This window comes from Saccopteryx bilineata, chromosome 8, assembly GCF_036850765.1.
Source record: "Saccopteryx bilineata isolate mSacBil1 chromosome 8, mSacBil1_pri_phased_curated, whole genome shotgun sequence".
Classification (NCBI taxonomy): domain Eukaryota; kingdom Metazoa; phylum Chordata; class Mammalia; order Chiroptera; family Emballonuridae; genus Saccopteryx; species Saccopteryx bilineata.
This window is the reverse complement of record NC_089497.1, coordinates 60,337,760-60,355,085: the sequence shown is the minus strand read 5'-3', so window position 1 is coordinate 60,355,085 and position 17,326 is coordinate 60,337,760. Positions and strand designations below refer to the sequence as shown.

Below are 17,326 nucleotides of genomic sequence, written 5' to 3'. Positions count from 1 at the left end.
AACATGCAAATTAAAAAGAAAATTCTAAAAACTTGTTGGGTGAAAAAGACAATTAGGTTTGTTTAGAAGGTATTGAGAGCAAAAGCAGTTAAGAGACTGAAAATAAAATCCTTTCTCACTTGCAAAATAAAAATCACTATACTGAAAACTAGTGGGTCAAAGAGGAAATTAAGTGAAAACTAGAGACACTAGATTGTAAAACTTATGCAAACCTAACTCAATTGCTGGACTTGAATGCTTTTCTAATTTTACAAAAATAAAAGAAAATATGTAAATTATAAAGTCAATTCAAAGATTAAAAGAATTTTCAAGGAAAGTAAGAAATAGGAAAAAATAACAAAACAAAAAACTCCAAAATCATCAAATTAGAAAATAGAAAAAGTAAAAAATTATTAAATCTGAGAGCTAGTTCTTTAAAGACAACCAATAAAAATACATTTCTAATAAAAAAATAAATAACGAAAAAGAACACATATATAGTAAGTGTTGTAGAAGGCATTAAAAATTAAAAGAAAATGGAGAGACCTGAAGATGGCAGTGGAGTAGGCAGATGCGCAGACACCCAGCTCTCACCACCAAACTGGAATACAAATCAATTTAGGAAAAATCAGCGTGAAAAACCAACTCTGGACTACAATAAAGCTCTCAAAAACCAAGGAGCAAAGAAGAAGCCACAACAAACCTGGTAGGGAGTGCCTGAATCTCCCCTGCTTACAGGAATGGAGGGGGGGTGAGGCTGAGAGCCACTTGCCTGGTGACCAGGGAGTGAGGTGTGTTGAAAAGACAAGCTTATCTCCAAAGTGGAAAGGAAAGAGAGAGGGACAGACTGTGAGGGGCTAAGAAATGCAGGAGATGATCTAAAAAAAGCTGACTCATCCATGCTGGAGGTGGCCATAGCTGAGGGAGGGACTGATCCTTCCCTACAAAACAGTACTGAATTGCTTCCAGATCAGAGATCTCCAGACATCTCTCCAGCACCAATCAGTGCAACAAGACACAGCTGAAAACAAGAAGTGGGGAGGAGGGGCAGTAACTCAGGTCTCCATGGAGATCTAAGATACACCTCCTCCTACTGAAGCTGAGAAAACACCCTACCCCCAGAGAGATTAGTTGGTGGAAGAGGCCTTCAGAGTCTCAGGTTATACCCACCGCATTCCTGGATACAGTTTCAAGGAAGCCCGCTGCTGAGATCAGTAAACAAGACTATCACCTGTTAAGAAAACAAACAAATCAAGACTTCAAAGATGCCCAAATCCGAAAGTGAATTACAAATAATAGCTGATATCAACCAAAGAAGACCTAGAAATAACACAACTGAAAACTGGAGGCAGACAACACCAAGCCTAGACTCAACCAACTCTACAAACAAAACACAGACAATGAGAAGACAAAGAAGTGCAATCCAAATGAAACCTTCAGGAGATGAACTGAATGATATGGAAATAATCAAACTTCCAGATGCGGAGTTCAAAATAATGATTGTAAGAATGCTTAGGGATCTTAGAACAACAATGGATGGTCATTATGAACACCTAAATAAAGAAATAGCAAGTATAAAAAAGAATCAGTCGGAGATGACAAATACAATATCAGAAATAAAGACCACAATGGAAGGAATTAAAAACAGCATAGATAGAGCTGAGGATCGAATCAGCGAGTTGGAAGACAACTGGAATGAAGGCATGAAAGCAGAGAAGAAAAAAGAAAAGAGACTCAAAAAATCGGAGGAAATTCTTAGAGAGCTCTGTGACAACGTGAAGAGAAATAACATCCACATCATAGGGGTTCCTGAAGAAGAAGAAAAAGAACAAGGGATAGAGATTTTGTTCAATCATATCATAGCTGAAAACTTCCCTAAATTAATGCAGGAGAAACTCTCACAAGTTCAAGAAGCACAGAGGACTCCATTAAAGAGAAACCCAAAGAAACCTACACCAAGACACATCATAATTAAAATACCAAAGCAAAGCGATAAAGAGAAAATATTAAAAGCTGCAAGAGAAAAAAAAGCTATCACCTACAAAGGAGCCCCCATAAGGATGACATCCGACTTCTCAACAGAAACACTTGAGGCCAGAAGGGAATGGCAAGAAATATTCAAAGTAATGCAGAACAAGAACCTACAACCAAGACTACTTTATCCAGCAAGGCTATCGTTTAAAATCAAAGGAGAAATAAAAAACTTCCCAGACAAAAAACAACTCAAGGAATTCATTACAACCAAACCAATGCTGCAGGAAATGTTAAGGGGCCTGTTGTAAACAGATCAAAGTGGGAAAAAATATAGCAAAAAAGGAATACAGCTTTAAAGAATAAATTGGCAATAAACAACTACATATCAATAATAAACTTAAATGTAAATGAATTAAATGACCCAAACAAAAGACATAGGGTAGCTGCGTGGATAAGAAAACAGGACCCGTACATATGCTGTCTACAAGAGACACACTTTAAAACAAAAGATACACATAGATTGAAGGTAAAAGGATGGAAAAAAAACATTTCATGCAAATGAAAATGAAAAAAAAAAAAGCTGGGGTAGCAATACTTATATCAGACAAATTGGACTTTAAAGCAAAGGATATAGTAAGAGATAAAGAAGGCCACTACATAATGATAAAGGGAGTAATCCAAAAGGAAGATATAACTATGACAAATATCTATGCACCTAATATAGGAGCACCTAAATATATAAAGCAGACTTTGATGGATTTAAAGGGAGAGATCAACAGCAATACTATAATAGTAGGGGATTTCAATACTCCACTAACATCACTAGATAGATCCTCAAGAAAGAAAATTAACAAGAAACAGCAGACTTATTGGACACACTAGATCAACTCGATTTAATAGATATCTTCAGAACCTTTCACCCTAAAGCAGCAGAATATACATTCTTTTCAAGTGCTCATGGTACATTCTCTAGGATAGACCATATGTTGGGGCACAAAAGTGGTCTCAACAAATTTAAGAAGATTAAAATCATATCAAGCACTTTCTCCGATCACAACGGCATGAACTAGAAATGCACCACAACAGAAAAGCTAAAAAATTCTCAAACACATGGAAACTAAACAGCAGGTTGTTAAATAGCAAATGGATTAAGAATGAGATCAAAGAAGAAATAAAAAAATTCCTAGAAACGAATGTCAATGAGCATACAACAACTCAAAATTTATAGGACACAGCAAAAGCAGTACTGAGAGGGAAGTTCATAGCACTGCAGGCATACTTTAAGAAGCTAGAAAAAGCTCAAATAAACAACCTAACCCTGCATCTAAAAGAACTAGAAAAAAAACAGCAAGTAAAGCCCAAATGTAGTAGAAGGAAGGAAATAATAAAGATCAGAGCAGAAATAAATGACATAGAGGCTAAAGAAACAATATAGAGGATCAATGAAACTAGGAGCTGGTTCTTTGGAAAGGTAAACAAGATTGATGAACCTTTAACTAGAATCACCAAGAAAAAGAGAGAGAGGACTCAAATAAATAAAATTAGAAATGAGAGAGCAGAAATAACAACTGACACACCAGAAATACAAAGGATTGTAAGAAAATATTATGAAGAACTGAATACCAAAAAACTAGACAACCTAGATGAAATGGACAAATTCCTTGAAACATACAATCTTCCAAAAATCAATCTGGAAGAATCAGAAAACCTAAACAGACCAATTACACCAAATGAGATTGAAACAGTTATCAAAAAACTCCCAACAAAGAAAAGTCCTGGGCCTAATGGCTTCACAACTGAATTCTACCAAATATTCAAAGAACTAACTCCTATCCATCTCAAACTATTTCAAAAAATTCAAGAGGAAGGAAGACTTCCAAGCTCCTTTTATGAGGTGAGCATAATTCTGATTCCAAAACCAGGCAAAGACAACACAAAGAAAGAAAATTATAGGCCAATATCTCTGATGAATATAGATGCTAAAATCCTCAACAAAATATTAGCAAACCAGATCCAACAATATATGGGAAAAAATCATACACCATGATCAAGTGGGATTTATTCTGGGCAGGCAAGGCTGGTACAATATTCGTAAATCAATCAATGTGAATCATCACATAAACAAAAAGGAGAAAAACCATATGATAATTTCAATAGATGCAGAAAAAGCATTTGATAAAATCCAGCACCCATTCATGATCAAAACTCTCAGCAAAGTGGGAATACAGGGAACATACCTCAACATGATAAAAGCCATCTATGAGAAACTCACAGCCAACATCATACTCTATGGGCAAAAATGAAAAGCAATCTCCTTAAAATCAGGAACAAGGCAGGGGTGCCCCCTTTCACCACTCTTATTTAACATAGTCCTGGAAGTCCTAGCCACAGCAATCAGACAAGAAGAAGAAATAAAAGGCATTCAAGTTGGAAAAGAAGTAAAACTATCATTATTTGCAGATGATATGATATTGTATATAGAAAACCCTAAAGTCTCAGTCAAAAAACTACTGAACCTGGTAAATGAATTCAGCAAAGTGGCAGGATATAAAATCAATACTCAGAAATCAGAGGCATTTTTATACACCAACAATGAACAGTCAGAAAGAGAAATTAAGGAAACAATCCCCTTCACTATTAAAACCAAAAAAATAAAGTACCTAGGAGTAAACTTAACCAAGGAGACTAAAGACTTGTACTCGGAAAATTACAAAGCATTGATAAAAGAAATCAAGGAAGATACAAACAAGTGGAAGCATATATCGTGCTCATGGTTAGGAAGAATAAACATCATTAAAATATCTATATTACCCAAAGCAATCTATAAATTCAAAGCAATACCAATTAAAATACCAATGACATACTTCAAAGATATAGATCACATATTCCAAAAATTTATATGGAACCAAAAAAAGAACACGAATAGCCTCAGCAATCTTAAAAAAGAAGAATAAAGTGAGAGGTATCACACTTCCTGATATCAGGTTATACTACAAGGCCATTGTACTCAAAACAGCCTGGTATTGGCATAAGAACAGGCATATAGATCAATCGAACAGAACAGAGAACCCAGAAATAAACCCATAGCTCTATAGACAACTGATATTTGACAAAGGAGGTAAGGAAATACAATGGAGTAAAGAGAGCCTCTTTAACAAATGGTGTTGGGAAAATTGGACAGCTACCTGCAAAAAATGAAACTAAATCACCAGCTTATACCACTCACAAAAATAAACTCAAAATGGATAAAAGACTTAAATGTAGGCTGTGAAACCATAAGCATCTTAGAAGAAAACATAGGCAGTAAGCTCTCGGACATCTCTTGGAGCAATATATTTGCTGATTTATCTCCATGGGGAAGTGAAATAAAAGACAGGATAAACAAATGGGACTATATCAAACTAAAAAGCTTTTGCACAGCTAAAGACAACAAGAACAGAATAAAAAGACAAACTACACAATGGGAGAACATATTTGACAATACGTCTGATAAGGGGTTAATAACCAAAATTTATAAAGAACTTGTAAAACTCAACACCAGGAAGACAAACAATCCAATCAAAAAATGGGCAAAAGAAATGAATAGACACTTTTCCAAAGAGGACATACAGATGGCCAATAGGCATATGAAAAAATGCTCAACATCACTAATCATTAGAGAAATGCAAATTAAAACCACAATGAGATATCACCTCACACCAGCCAGAACGGCGCTCATCAACAAAACAACACAGAATAAGTGCTGGTGAGGATGTGGAGAAAAGGAAACCCTCCTGCACTGCTGGTGGGAATGCAGACTGGTGCAGCCACTGCGAAAAACAGTATGGAGATTCCTCAAAAAATTGAAAATCGAACTGCCTTTTGACGCAGCTATCCCACTTTTAGGAATATACCCTAAGAACACCATAGAACGGCTCCAAAAGGAGAAATGCACCTCCATGTTTGTGGCAGCATTGTTCACAATAGCGAAGGTCTGGAAACAGCCCAAGTGTCAGTCAGAGGACGAGTGGATTAAAAAGCTTTGGTGCATATATACTATGGAATAATACTCAGCCATAAGGAATGATGACATCGGATCATTTACAATAACATGGATGGACCTTGATAACATTATACGGAGTGAAATAAGTAAATCAGAAAAAACTAAGAACTATATGAATCCATATATAGATGGGACATAAAAATGAGACTCAGAGACATGAACAAGAATCTGATGTCAACGGGGGTGGGGGGTGGGGGCAGGGGGGATGGGGCAAGGAAGGAGAGAGGGGGTGGGGGAGGGGAGGGGCACAAAAAAACCAGATAGAAGGTGACAGAAGACAATTTAACTTTGGGTGAGGGGTATACAGCACAATCAAATGTCAAAATAATCTGGAGATGTTTTCTCTCAACATAAGTACCCTGATTTATCAATGTCACTGCATTAATTAAAAAAATTAAAAGAAAATAGCACCCAAAATCATATGCAAAGGCTTGAAAATCTCAATGAAATAGAGATTATTTGGGTAAAAAGAATTGTTATTTTAATAACAGTTTAAGAAGAGGATAACAAATCAATTCTTAATAATAATTCTTTCAAAAGAAGGATTTAGAACCACATAATTTGCTGGATTCTTCCAAATTGTCAAGAAATCGATCATTTCTATATAGAAAATATTTTTAGAGGAAAAAGAAATTCAATGAATTTTTAAGTGTAATACCAAATTTAATAAAATACTACATAAAAATGTTGAAACCAATCCCAAAATAAACAGATACGAAAAGTACAAACGTTAATTCAGTAAAATTTATAATTCACCTCAAATAAGTGGGGTTTGCTCAAGAATGAAAAGATGATTTAGTATGTTTTTTAATGTAACATTTTAGCAATAAGTCACAGAAGAAGAAAAAAGTGGAGTGTAAGTGACAGGAAGGCATTTGATGAAATACATCTCCCTTTCTGGATTTTAAAATGCATTTTTAATTTGTTGTAAATAGAAGAATATTCTTTACACGGATGGAGCCTACCTTGAACCAATATTCAAAATTAGATTTACAAGTGAAAACTACCAGAAGTACAGTATTTTTATTCAGGGGTAGAACGATCTGCTATTACCACTATTATTTAACATTATCCTGGAAATTCTGGACTGTACACTGAGATAGAAAATATAAATAAACATTTTAACTATGGGAAAGGAAGAAGAAAAATTACTACTTGCAGATGGTAATAATTATTTTCTTAGAATGCTCATGAATCAAGAATTAGTAGCAAAATTCAGAAATGGTTCTAGGTAGGAAATGTCAAACAACACCATTCCTTTCACATGTATTAATGATAATCAGTTAGGAAAAATAGTGGGAAAAAGTCATTTACAATATAAACAAAGATATTAAAAAACATAAAATTAGTTTCTTAAAATGTGCAGGATCTCTAGTACAGAAAATGACATATATTTACTAAGTGACATAAAAGAAAGCATAAATAAAGGAAGAGACATGATGAGTTCTTAAATGTGAAGACGAAAGTGTGTAAACAAATACATTTTTCCCAAAGGGGATTTTTAAAAAGCCTGACAATTTATTCTAGAGTTCATCTAGAAGAATGAACATGAAAGAAAAGAATTTATTTTTAAAATGAAGAGTAATAAGAATACACCAACCTTACTACTAATTAAAACTTATTATAAAACTATAATTTTTAAAGTAGATGATAGGTCTAGAATAGGCTGGCATATCAATGAAACAGAAAATATAGTACAGAAAAAATAATTATATATAAATTAATATATAACATAAATATTAAAACCTACATAGTATAAATTATGTATATGAAAATACCATAAATATATCTTAATATAGGTATGCTAATATTGGCATTACATTCAGTTAAAGAATAAATGACCACAAAGAACATTAAATAATACTACGCTGGAAAAACTAGGGACTAGTTGGATAAACAAGTTTGATCTCTACCTCAAATTATACCTCCGAATTAGCATTAGATTTAAAAAAGCATGAAAAGAAATTTTAAAAACTAAATAAATGATAATCTGATTTTGCAATGAGAAAAAAACTGCACATAAAGGCAATGGAAAAAAATCACAAAGGAATAAACAGCTCATACAAGTAAATAAGAAATATAATAGCAACCCAATAGAAAAAAAGTGAATAAAAATGGAAATGAAATTCAGAGAGGAAGAAATGCCCAATAACATGGAAATATGTTGAGCCTCACTGGTGATTAAAGAGATGCAAAGAATGATTAAAGTAACTTGCTCAATGGTATAAAGCTTGAGTATTGGTTAGGTTGTATTTGAATTGGTTGGAAAGCCAATCTTGACAGATATGTACATGCTTAAAACCCTTCCTGATGACTCACAATAAAGCAGAACTCATGTGACGATTCAATAGTATATGTGCTTATCTGCAAATGAGCAGGTTTCTGCCGTGGGTTCTACCATCTATGAAAACTACTATTCAGTCCTCAATTTTAGAACAAGGCAGTAGTTTCCCTCTCAGCTAATCACTTCATCAGTGAGTTGCAACTCTGGGGTTGGTGGGGTAATAGAAAAGATATTCGGAGAGAAAAAGTAAAGTTGACATACTTACAGTTTGTATAGATGGGTTTTCGAAATGGCTTTCCCTTAGAAAAGATAAATGCCACTGTGATACAGTTGATGGTAGTGATGGGCCACAGGGAGGTACTCTCAAAACTTAAAATTGAACCAGGAATCAGAGTTGCATTTCCAGTCCAGTTTCTTCCCAAACTCATATTTGTTGAGAAATTACTTAGGTTGTCCAGAAAGCACTCACTACAAAAGAATCACCAGCATTTATGGGATTTTTTATTTCATTTTTATTCTGCTGGTGGAAAAACATTAAGTGTATCACTACTACTGACCCTCAGCTTTCACTGTTCTAGCCAATAACCACCAAGACATAAACCTCTTGCAATGTCAAAGCAGAAATAAAATTCAGAGGAAGTCAAGATTGTTCTTTGTCTGGCATTCTATTTAGAACAAGAGATCTGTTTTGAAAGAGCTTGAATGACCATTTTCTATGGAATTCCTTTCAATTCAGAGTAAATGAACCAGTGTGCGGGTATGTGTGTGTGTTTTCTCTTTTGTGGACTAATGTAAGCTTCATAACTTGGGTTCTGATTTTGAATCTACCCACTCTAATCTACTCTCCTCACACAACCAAAGCCTTCTTTGAAGATCTGAACATGACACCCTCCTGCTTATGAGTGTCTATAGTTTTATTTTGCTAATAAATTAAGTTGAAACTTCCTAGGCAAGCTCAGTAGACCTTCAGACTCTGCTCTTTTGCTAGTCCTTCTACTTCTCTTATATTCCAAACAGCTCACCTCTGGGGTTATATGTGCTGCTCCTTGTATTTATCACTGTATCTGAAACATTTGCTGGCCAGCATAATCAGTACCCCATTCTTATTGCTTAATCAGCAAGAGTTTCACTCATTATTCTGCAATTATTCATTTACATATCTTCACTTTCCATCCCTGGGATGAGAATTCCTTAAATGTGAACTTTTCGGCCCTGGCCGATTGGCTCAGCAGTAGAGCGTCGGCCTGGCGTGCAGGAGTCCCGGGTTTGATTCCTGGCCAGGGCACACAGGAGAGGTGCCCATTTGCTTCTCTAACCCTCCCCCTCTCCTTCCTCTCTGTCTCTCTCTTCCCCTCCCACAGCCAAGGCTCCATTGGAGCAAAGATGGCCCGGGCACTGGGGATGGCTCTGTGGCCTCTGCCTCAGGCGCTAGAATGGCTCTGGATGCAACAGAGTGACGCCCCAGAGGGGCAAAGCATCACCCCCTGGTGGGCATGCCGGGTGGATCCCGGTCGGGCGCATGCGGGAGTCTGTCTGACTGCCTCCCCATTTCCAGCTTCTGAAAAATGAAAAAAAAAATTAATTAAAATGTGAACTTTTCTTTTGGTTTTATTTTATTTTTTGTTTGCTTTGCTCATATTTACAACAAATCTTTGGAACCTAACACTGTGATACCCCATAACATCTACTCAAAAAAATATTTAAGGTATGGGCTTTCGGCCTTGAATGGTTGGCTCCATGGTGGAGTATCAGCCTGGCATGTGGATGTCCCAGGTTTGATTCCCAATCAGGGCACACAGGAGAAGTGCCCATCTGCTTCTCTACCCCTTCCCCCCTCTTCTCTCTCTCTTCCCCTTCTGCACGCATGGCTCGATTGGAGCTAGTTGACCCCGGGTGCTGAGGATGGCTCCATGGCCTCTGCTTCAGGTGCTAAGAAGAGCTTGGTTGCTGAGCAATGGAGCAGCTCCCCAGATGGGCAGCTCCCCAGATTGGCAGGGCATTGCTCCCTAGTGGATTTTCCAGGTGGATCCTGGTCTGAGTGCATGCAGGAATCTATCTCTGCTTCTCCTCCTCTTCATTGAATTAAAAAAAATAAAGGCCCTGGCCGGTTGGCTCAGTGGTAGAGCGTCGGCCTGGCATGCAGGAGTCCTGGGTTCAATTCCCGGCCAGGGCACACAGGAGAAGCGCCCATCTGCTTCTCCACCCCTCCCCCTCTCCTTCCTCTTTGTCTCTCTCTTCCCCTCCCGCAGCTGAGGCTCCATTGGAGCAAAGATGGCCCGGGCACTGGGGATGGCTCTGTGGCCTCTGCCTCAGGCGCTAGAATGGTTCTGGACGCAACAGAGTGACGCCCCAGAGGGGCAAAGCATCACCCCCTGGTGGGCATGCCGGGTGGATCCTGGTCAGGCGCATGCGGGAGTCTGTCTGACTGCCTCCCCATTTCCAGCTTCAGAAAAATGAGAGAGGAAAAAAAAAAAAGATATGGGCTTTCCCAGCTCTGATTAACCTATTTTCAATGGTTTTTAAAAAAATATTAAATCCATAGTTTCCATCAGCTTTCTTATTCAGCTTAAAACTTTTTACTACTATTATAATTGTTTATAAATAAATTTCATTTTCCAGTTGTGACCTCAAATGCAGGACTTTAGTCCTATTATCCTTGGCTCCCTAGCAATCCAAGTTGAGCTTTGCATATATGAGATGTTCAGTTAATGTTTGCTTAATACAGTGTGTCCGTAAAGTCATGGTGTACTTTTGACCGGTCACAGGAAAGCAACAAAAGATGATAGGAATGTGAAATCTGCACCAAATAAAAAGAAAACCCTCCCAGTTTCTGTAGGATGATGTGGCAGCTTGTGCGCATGTGCAGATGGTGACGTAACACTGTATATACAGCTGAGCAGCCCACGGCCATGCCAGTCGAGATATGGATGGTACAGAGGAAAGTTCAGTGTGTTCTGTGGCTCGCTAAATTCAAATCCATGACCAAAGTGCAACGTGAATATCGACGCGTTTATAACGAAGCGCCACCACATAGGAATAACATTACTCGGTGGGATAAGCAGTTGAAGGAAACCAGCAGTTTGGTGAGTCTGTAGAGGCTATATGTGATAGCTACCTAAGGAGCCCTAAAAAATCTGTGCATGAGCCCACATTGAACTGCACTGAATAGGTATGAAACTGGGAGAGTGTTCCTTTTATTTGGTGCAGATTTCACATTTCTATCGTCTTTTGTTGCTTTCCTGTGACCGGTCAAAAGTGCACCATGACTTTACGGACACACTGTAGATTAATGAAATAATCAATAGTTAACAAAGCATTCTTACACAAAAGGAAAAGACAGACTGGAAGGCCTGAAGTATTGAGTCAACACTGAAACATATCTAATCCAATCTAATCTATTTAAATGCAAGTGTGAATATATGACATAGCTAGTTAGCATAGAGGCAGGACTACCCATCTATCATCCTTCTGACTACACCATGTTGTCTCTTAGATTTAATCATACCTTTACTTTTGTGAATATGTGCACTCCAATTTGGGGGGAAATCTGGTTTTGAAACAAAAATGACTTATATTATTTCAAGTCATACTTGAATTTCTGGATTTTTGGTCTAAATGACAATCTTACACATTATTTGTAGTTTATAAACTTCCACTGATTCCTAGAGCTTTGATGCCATCACAATCACAGTGGAGTCAGGGGGAGTTTGGCCAAGCCCGACTTCAAAAAGAACAGCGCTTTTCCTGCCTCTCCTTTTCAGAGGTTGGGAAGGCTTTTTCAGAAACAATAAATTTAAACATCTATGGCGTAGTTCGGAAAGGTGGAGAGACCCTGAGCCTAGTTAGTGTTCAATCAGAACAATAATACCATCTACTAACATTTTAATTTTAACTTCATTTGAAAATCCACAGTAATTTAAGCAATCTCATACCAGGGGCCAGCTGACTTCAGCCCACAGACTACATCCAACTTGCCCTGTTTCTGTAAATGAAGTTTATGGAACATAGTCACATATACTTGTTTACAGGTTGTCTGTGGCTACTTTCTCACTGTCACAGCAGAGTTGAGTAGTTGCAACAGAGTCCAGTCAGCCCACAAAGCCCCAACTATTTACTCTCTGGCCCTCTACAAGAAATGTTTGTCCATCCTTGGTTTACACGATATCCAGACCACCAGGGAATCAATCAATCATTCAGACAAGCTGTCAGATCTATACTTCAACAACCAATGTAAAAACCTTTTCCTACCCATTCCACGTGGCTCACCCCAGGACTCCACCCATTTACTACGTTCTGTGTTCTATCTTGCTACTGGTGTTTTGCTATGTGGAGACACAACTTTTGTTAATTAAGGTTTTAGGGTGTAAGTTCAAACCCAGTTGTGCAATGCTATTGGGTACTCATTGTATCACCTTTAGGAAGGAAAGGTAAGAAACCGAACATTACCTGTATCTGTAGACCTCGCAGTACCAAGGCTGCTGTTTCACATAGAGAAATACACAGATCTGCACAATGCAGGTGAAACAGGTGTTCAGCAAGACTGAGAGCAGCAAGGGCGGGGAGAGGAGCTGGCCTGCTGGTCGGTATGGAGCCAGCTTTGGGTAGGCATGAGTTGAACTCACTGAAAGACACATTTTTCCCAGTTACAATTTCATTGTTGAAACTGAAAGACTAAGATGTATACTATTTTGAGTCTTGCTTTAGGGCTCAGATTCAGCACACATGAACTGAGAATTTATATCTAAGAAAACACATTGTCCAGTAGCAGATCCAATGCTGTCAGGCTTTGCCTCTTTCAGACTTTGGTTTTACCTTTGGAAATGAGAAATAATGGATTCAAAAGTTTGGTAATTAATAAATTTACCATACTGTATGGTGCTAATATTTTCTCTATAACCAGACTGACCAGGAATGGTAACACAAGAGAAGAAGATGGCCTTGCACATGAATAAATATCACTGTTACCTCTCAGTGATGATGGAAAAGTGGAGAGTTTAGATGAGGAGAGTAAGATAGCATCTAGCTAATCTCTATGTGTTGGAAAAATTTTTAAAAAGCACTCACTCTCTTATTCATGCAGCCAACCTTCTCTGAGCACTTCCGTGTACTAGGATAGATATCAGAAGTGCGTTCTGCTCCTGCTGGAAATGTGTGTAAATGGAGAACTGTGAGAGCACATTAGACATGGTTAGGAATAGGAGCTCATAAAAAATCTCGATTCCAGATGAGAGTCTTAAAATATAGTATCTCCATCCATTCTACCAAGCTGATAAAAATGGAATGCACTTCTTAGGGCAGAGCAGGAAAGAAGCATGGGAAGGTCAGAAATTAGATAACATCACATTTAAAGGTTTATATCCTAGTCATGTTTCAGTTCTTGCGTTCATATCTGTCATCTTGCCTTTTCCCACAACTTTTCATTGCTTTTTTTTTTTTTGATGTGAGGAAGAAAAGTATTTTTAGGTTTGTGTCAGGAACATTGGGGCAGACTGATGGGGATTGGGTGTCCAGTTTGGGATAATAAAACTCTAATGTAGTTTTTCAGATTGCTGAATGTGTGTTCTGGGGAAATCACATTATACTCTCTGGTTCTTCACTTCCTCATGTATAAAATGAATGTGTTGGAATGTCTAAATTATCTCCAAATGCTCTTCCAACTCATTTATCCTAAAGCTCTATGACTAAGGCTTTACTTTTACTAACTTAAGCAACATTTCCCAGGAGGGTGCCGGACTAGAGGCTATGAGGTATGCAGAGAAGGAATCTCATCTGCCTTCAAAGAGTTTGAAGTCCAATAAAAGACACAGTAGGGTTGGGAGATAAAAATTTTGTCAGACCATTGTCTCAGATTCTTGGGAGGTTACCTCTAAACTCTTGGAATAAAGAATTTGGGTGGCTTCCCCCCCTCCCCCCCAGTTCCTTGGCTGTATCCTCTAAGTCCTTGGGATTCTCTGAGTTGATAAGAATATATTTGTTATTCATGGTGGGCCTTGATAGTTTGTCAATAAGATGATGTGACTTTGTGCTAAGGAGATGACTCAGGATGGGGTCTGGCCTTGCCCAAAAGACCAACTCTGTGATTAGAGAAGTGGGGCTCTGAGACTCCTGATCTCAGGGCTGATATGCAGGGAGGGGAGGGAGCTGGGGTTTGAGTTCAGTCTCATGGCCAATGATTAAGTCAAGTATGCTTTGGTATTGGACTGCCCATGGAAACCCCAGGGACCAGAGCTCAGGAGTTTCTCTATTTGGCTATCCTCTGTATATCATTACACATTGAAGGTTCAGGTGGGTGAGGCAAACTGACACCCCAGGGAGAGGACAATGGAAATGTCATTTCTGGGAACCTCCTAGATCTTTCCCTCTAAGTCTCTACTTCAACTGGTTCTGATTTATATCCTTTTGCTTTAACAAAACTGTAATTGTATGTATTTCCTGAGTTCCATGAGTTGTTGATATGAATTACTGAACCTGAGAAGGTAGTGAGAACCCCCAAATTTGTAGCTAGGTAGTCAGAAGTGCAGGTAGCATGGGGATCCTAAAACTTACAGCTGGTATCTAAAGTGAAGACAGTCTTGTGGAGGTTGTGCTCTTAATCTGTAAAGTATTGCCTAAGTCTGGGTAGCTGGTGCGAGAAGTCACTGAAGGTCACACAGGAAAGGACACACAGTGTGGGCTGTGGTCAGAGCTGGGGAGAGGTGCAAGGGGACAGAGGGAGAGGCTGCAATGCTTGGGGTTCTTTTTGCACTCCAATACCCAAGGTAGGATGTAGCCACAGCGTTCACAAAGAGGCCCTGGGTCATGAAAAGAGGTGTAATTGCATCTGTGCATCTGGCTCTTCCTACTTTGGTCTTCTCTCAGATGCTCATTGAGTTTCTGGCTTTTCCTTTATACAGAAACGAAGGTAGATTGACATACTGGACCCATCAGGGTAGAGTAGACTTTACCTCCTCTTGATGTTAGTTTTCTCTGGCCAAAGAAGTATTGTCAGAGACGTGAGGCCTGCTTGTGCAGCTGGGCCTGCTCTTTGCTCTGCTCTCCGTGGCCTGTAGTGAGAACATGTCTGAGCCTCTTCAGACAGCCTGGCCCCAGGATAAAAAATATGGACCAAACCTGAATCAAACCCACAGCCTGGACCAAGACCAACTCATCTCCAACCTAAAGCAGAATGGCTCAGCCGAACCCACCTGTGTCATCGGAGTGACAGTCAACCTGGAGACCCATGAGTGGGTGCTATAAGCCAATGAGTTTTGAGGGTAGTCTGTTAAACAGCATGATCATGGCAATAGCTGATTGATCCAGAGTCCTCACAGAAAAAATATTTTAACTTTATATTAGAGATTACTCATACGTTCTGACAGGGAATCTGTACACCTACACTAGATAAACATAAAAATAATGACTACTCTTTAGGGACTTTTACCAGGTTCCAGAGGCAATGTTAGTGCTTTATAAATGTTTTTTAATTTCTTCAAAAAAGCAATGCACCTATTTTATAGGTGAAGAAACTGAGGTTCAGAGAAGCAGAGTCCTTTGTTTGTGAGTGACAGGGTGGTGATGCAAACTCGAGTGTGTTTGACTTGAAAGCCCCCATTCTCTGCCTACAGTATAGTGCAGGGGAATGGGTCTCATGAATTAAAAGTGATAAAACATACAGGCTTGACATACAGGCTTGGGTAGCGATACTGGTTCTCAGCAGCCAGAAAAACTTCTCGGAATTGTCCAGGTTTCCTTAAAATGATGATAGTGATGTTGATGATATATGTTATTATACTGCATGCAGAAGAATGAAAACTTGTGGAGTGTTATATTTTATTCAGAATTAATCATTACCTCCTCTGAGTTTCTACAGAACATTACTCATATTGCCACTAATGTGTGAGGATGTCTTGCATTAAATTGAGGGTTTTTTTTTTACACTGTAAGCTCCCCAAGGAAAAACAACCCATCTCACCCACTTCTTGTACCTGATTGAATCTAGCAAAGGGCCTGCTATATGGGAGGACTTAGCAGTTTTAATTTCTAGTCTCAAAATACAGTTTTTTCATTGTTCAGCATCATTTGGGAATAGTGTAGGTGTACTTCTCCTAAACAGTTGGCTTAGTTCATATTATGGACATTTCAGGTCATGTAAGTCATGTTTCAGGAGGCTCATGAAATCATCTAAATTACATGCAAAATTTTAAGTGTGCATCATGGGATTTCTAAGGTGAAAGGATTTATATTTTCCATCGAATTTTCCAAGGGGACCAAGACCCAAAAAATGTTAGGTGCCATTGAATCCCTGATGGAATTTACCAAAGCGATGTTTTTATAGATAGCATGAATTTCCTCTTATTGTCTCCTTTTCTGGACACTGCCTCCTCCCATATGCTGGAATGGTTAGTCTAAAGGGGCCTGAAATGCATGACTCCACCTTCTCACACATAAATGATGGGCTTAGAAGAGGGCATCTGACCCAAGTTAGGTGAATACATTTTCTCTCCAAGAGATTTGCAAATAAGATACTGAAAGGCCAAGCTAATTAGCTTTTGGAAGACAAGCAGAAAAGTTAGAGAGATTCTATAGAGTCACTACTTAGGGTTATTTGCAAGGTGAATGAGTAGAAGTCAGATGAAAACAGTAAGAATAGAAAGAAGAAGAGAGAGACAAGATGGTCTCTTGGAAATTCTTAAATATCGCTGCCTTCTATTTTCTTGATCTAATTTGACTGGGTCTTATTGAAGAGAACAAAGATGTAGCAAGGACAAATTTATTTCAAGATGGTTTCTAGATTTATTAGAGTCAAATTGGACTTCAAGGCATGCATTTTCTTAATTGACTTCCCTGACTCTCATTTCCTTGATTTTCCCTTTAATATACAGGAGTGGGAAAAAGTAGGTTTATAGTTGTTCATATAGAAAAACATGAGCAGGTTATGATGATTACAATAGCTTTATTAACTTAAAAGAATGTCACAATGCAACTGTAAGCCTACTTTTTGCCAACCCCTGTATTTTATCTTGTTTAATTAGGTGCCTTTGTATGTTGCCTTTTTTTTTTTTTTTTTT

At 38.2% G+C, this 17,326-nt stretch overlaps 1 protein-coding gene across 4 annotated transcripts in view; it reads right to left on the bottom strand.

The window, feature by feature from the left end:
- ATP13A5 (ATPase 13A5) overlaps positions 1–17,326 on the bottom strand; it is a 129,129-nt gene that overhangs the window by 8,962 nt on the left and 102,841 nt on the right. For 3 of the 4 annotated variants that reach the window (XM_066241086.1, XM_066241088.1, XM_066241089.1), the window contains 2 exons: positions 12,726–12,900; positions 8,545–8,747 (listed from right to left, as the gene is read on the bottom strand). The exons of the other annotated variant lie outside the window; for it this stretch is intronic. In XM_066241086.1, coding sequence (XP_066097183.1) covers positions 8,545–8,747; positions 12,726–12,900 — 378 coding nt within the window. The remainder of the gene's footprint in view (positions 1–8,544; positions 8,748–12,725; positions 12,901–17,326) is intronic. 4 annotated transcript variants of the gene reach the window in all.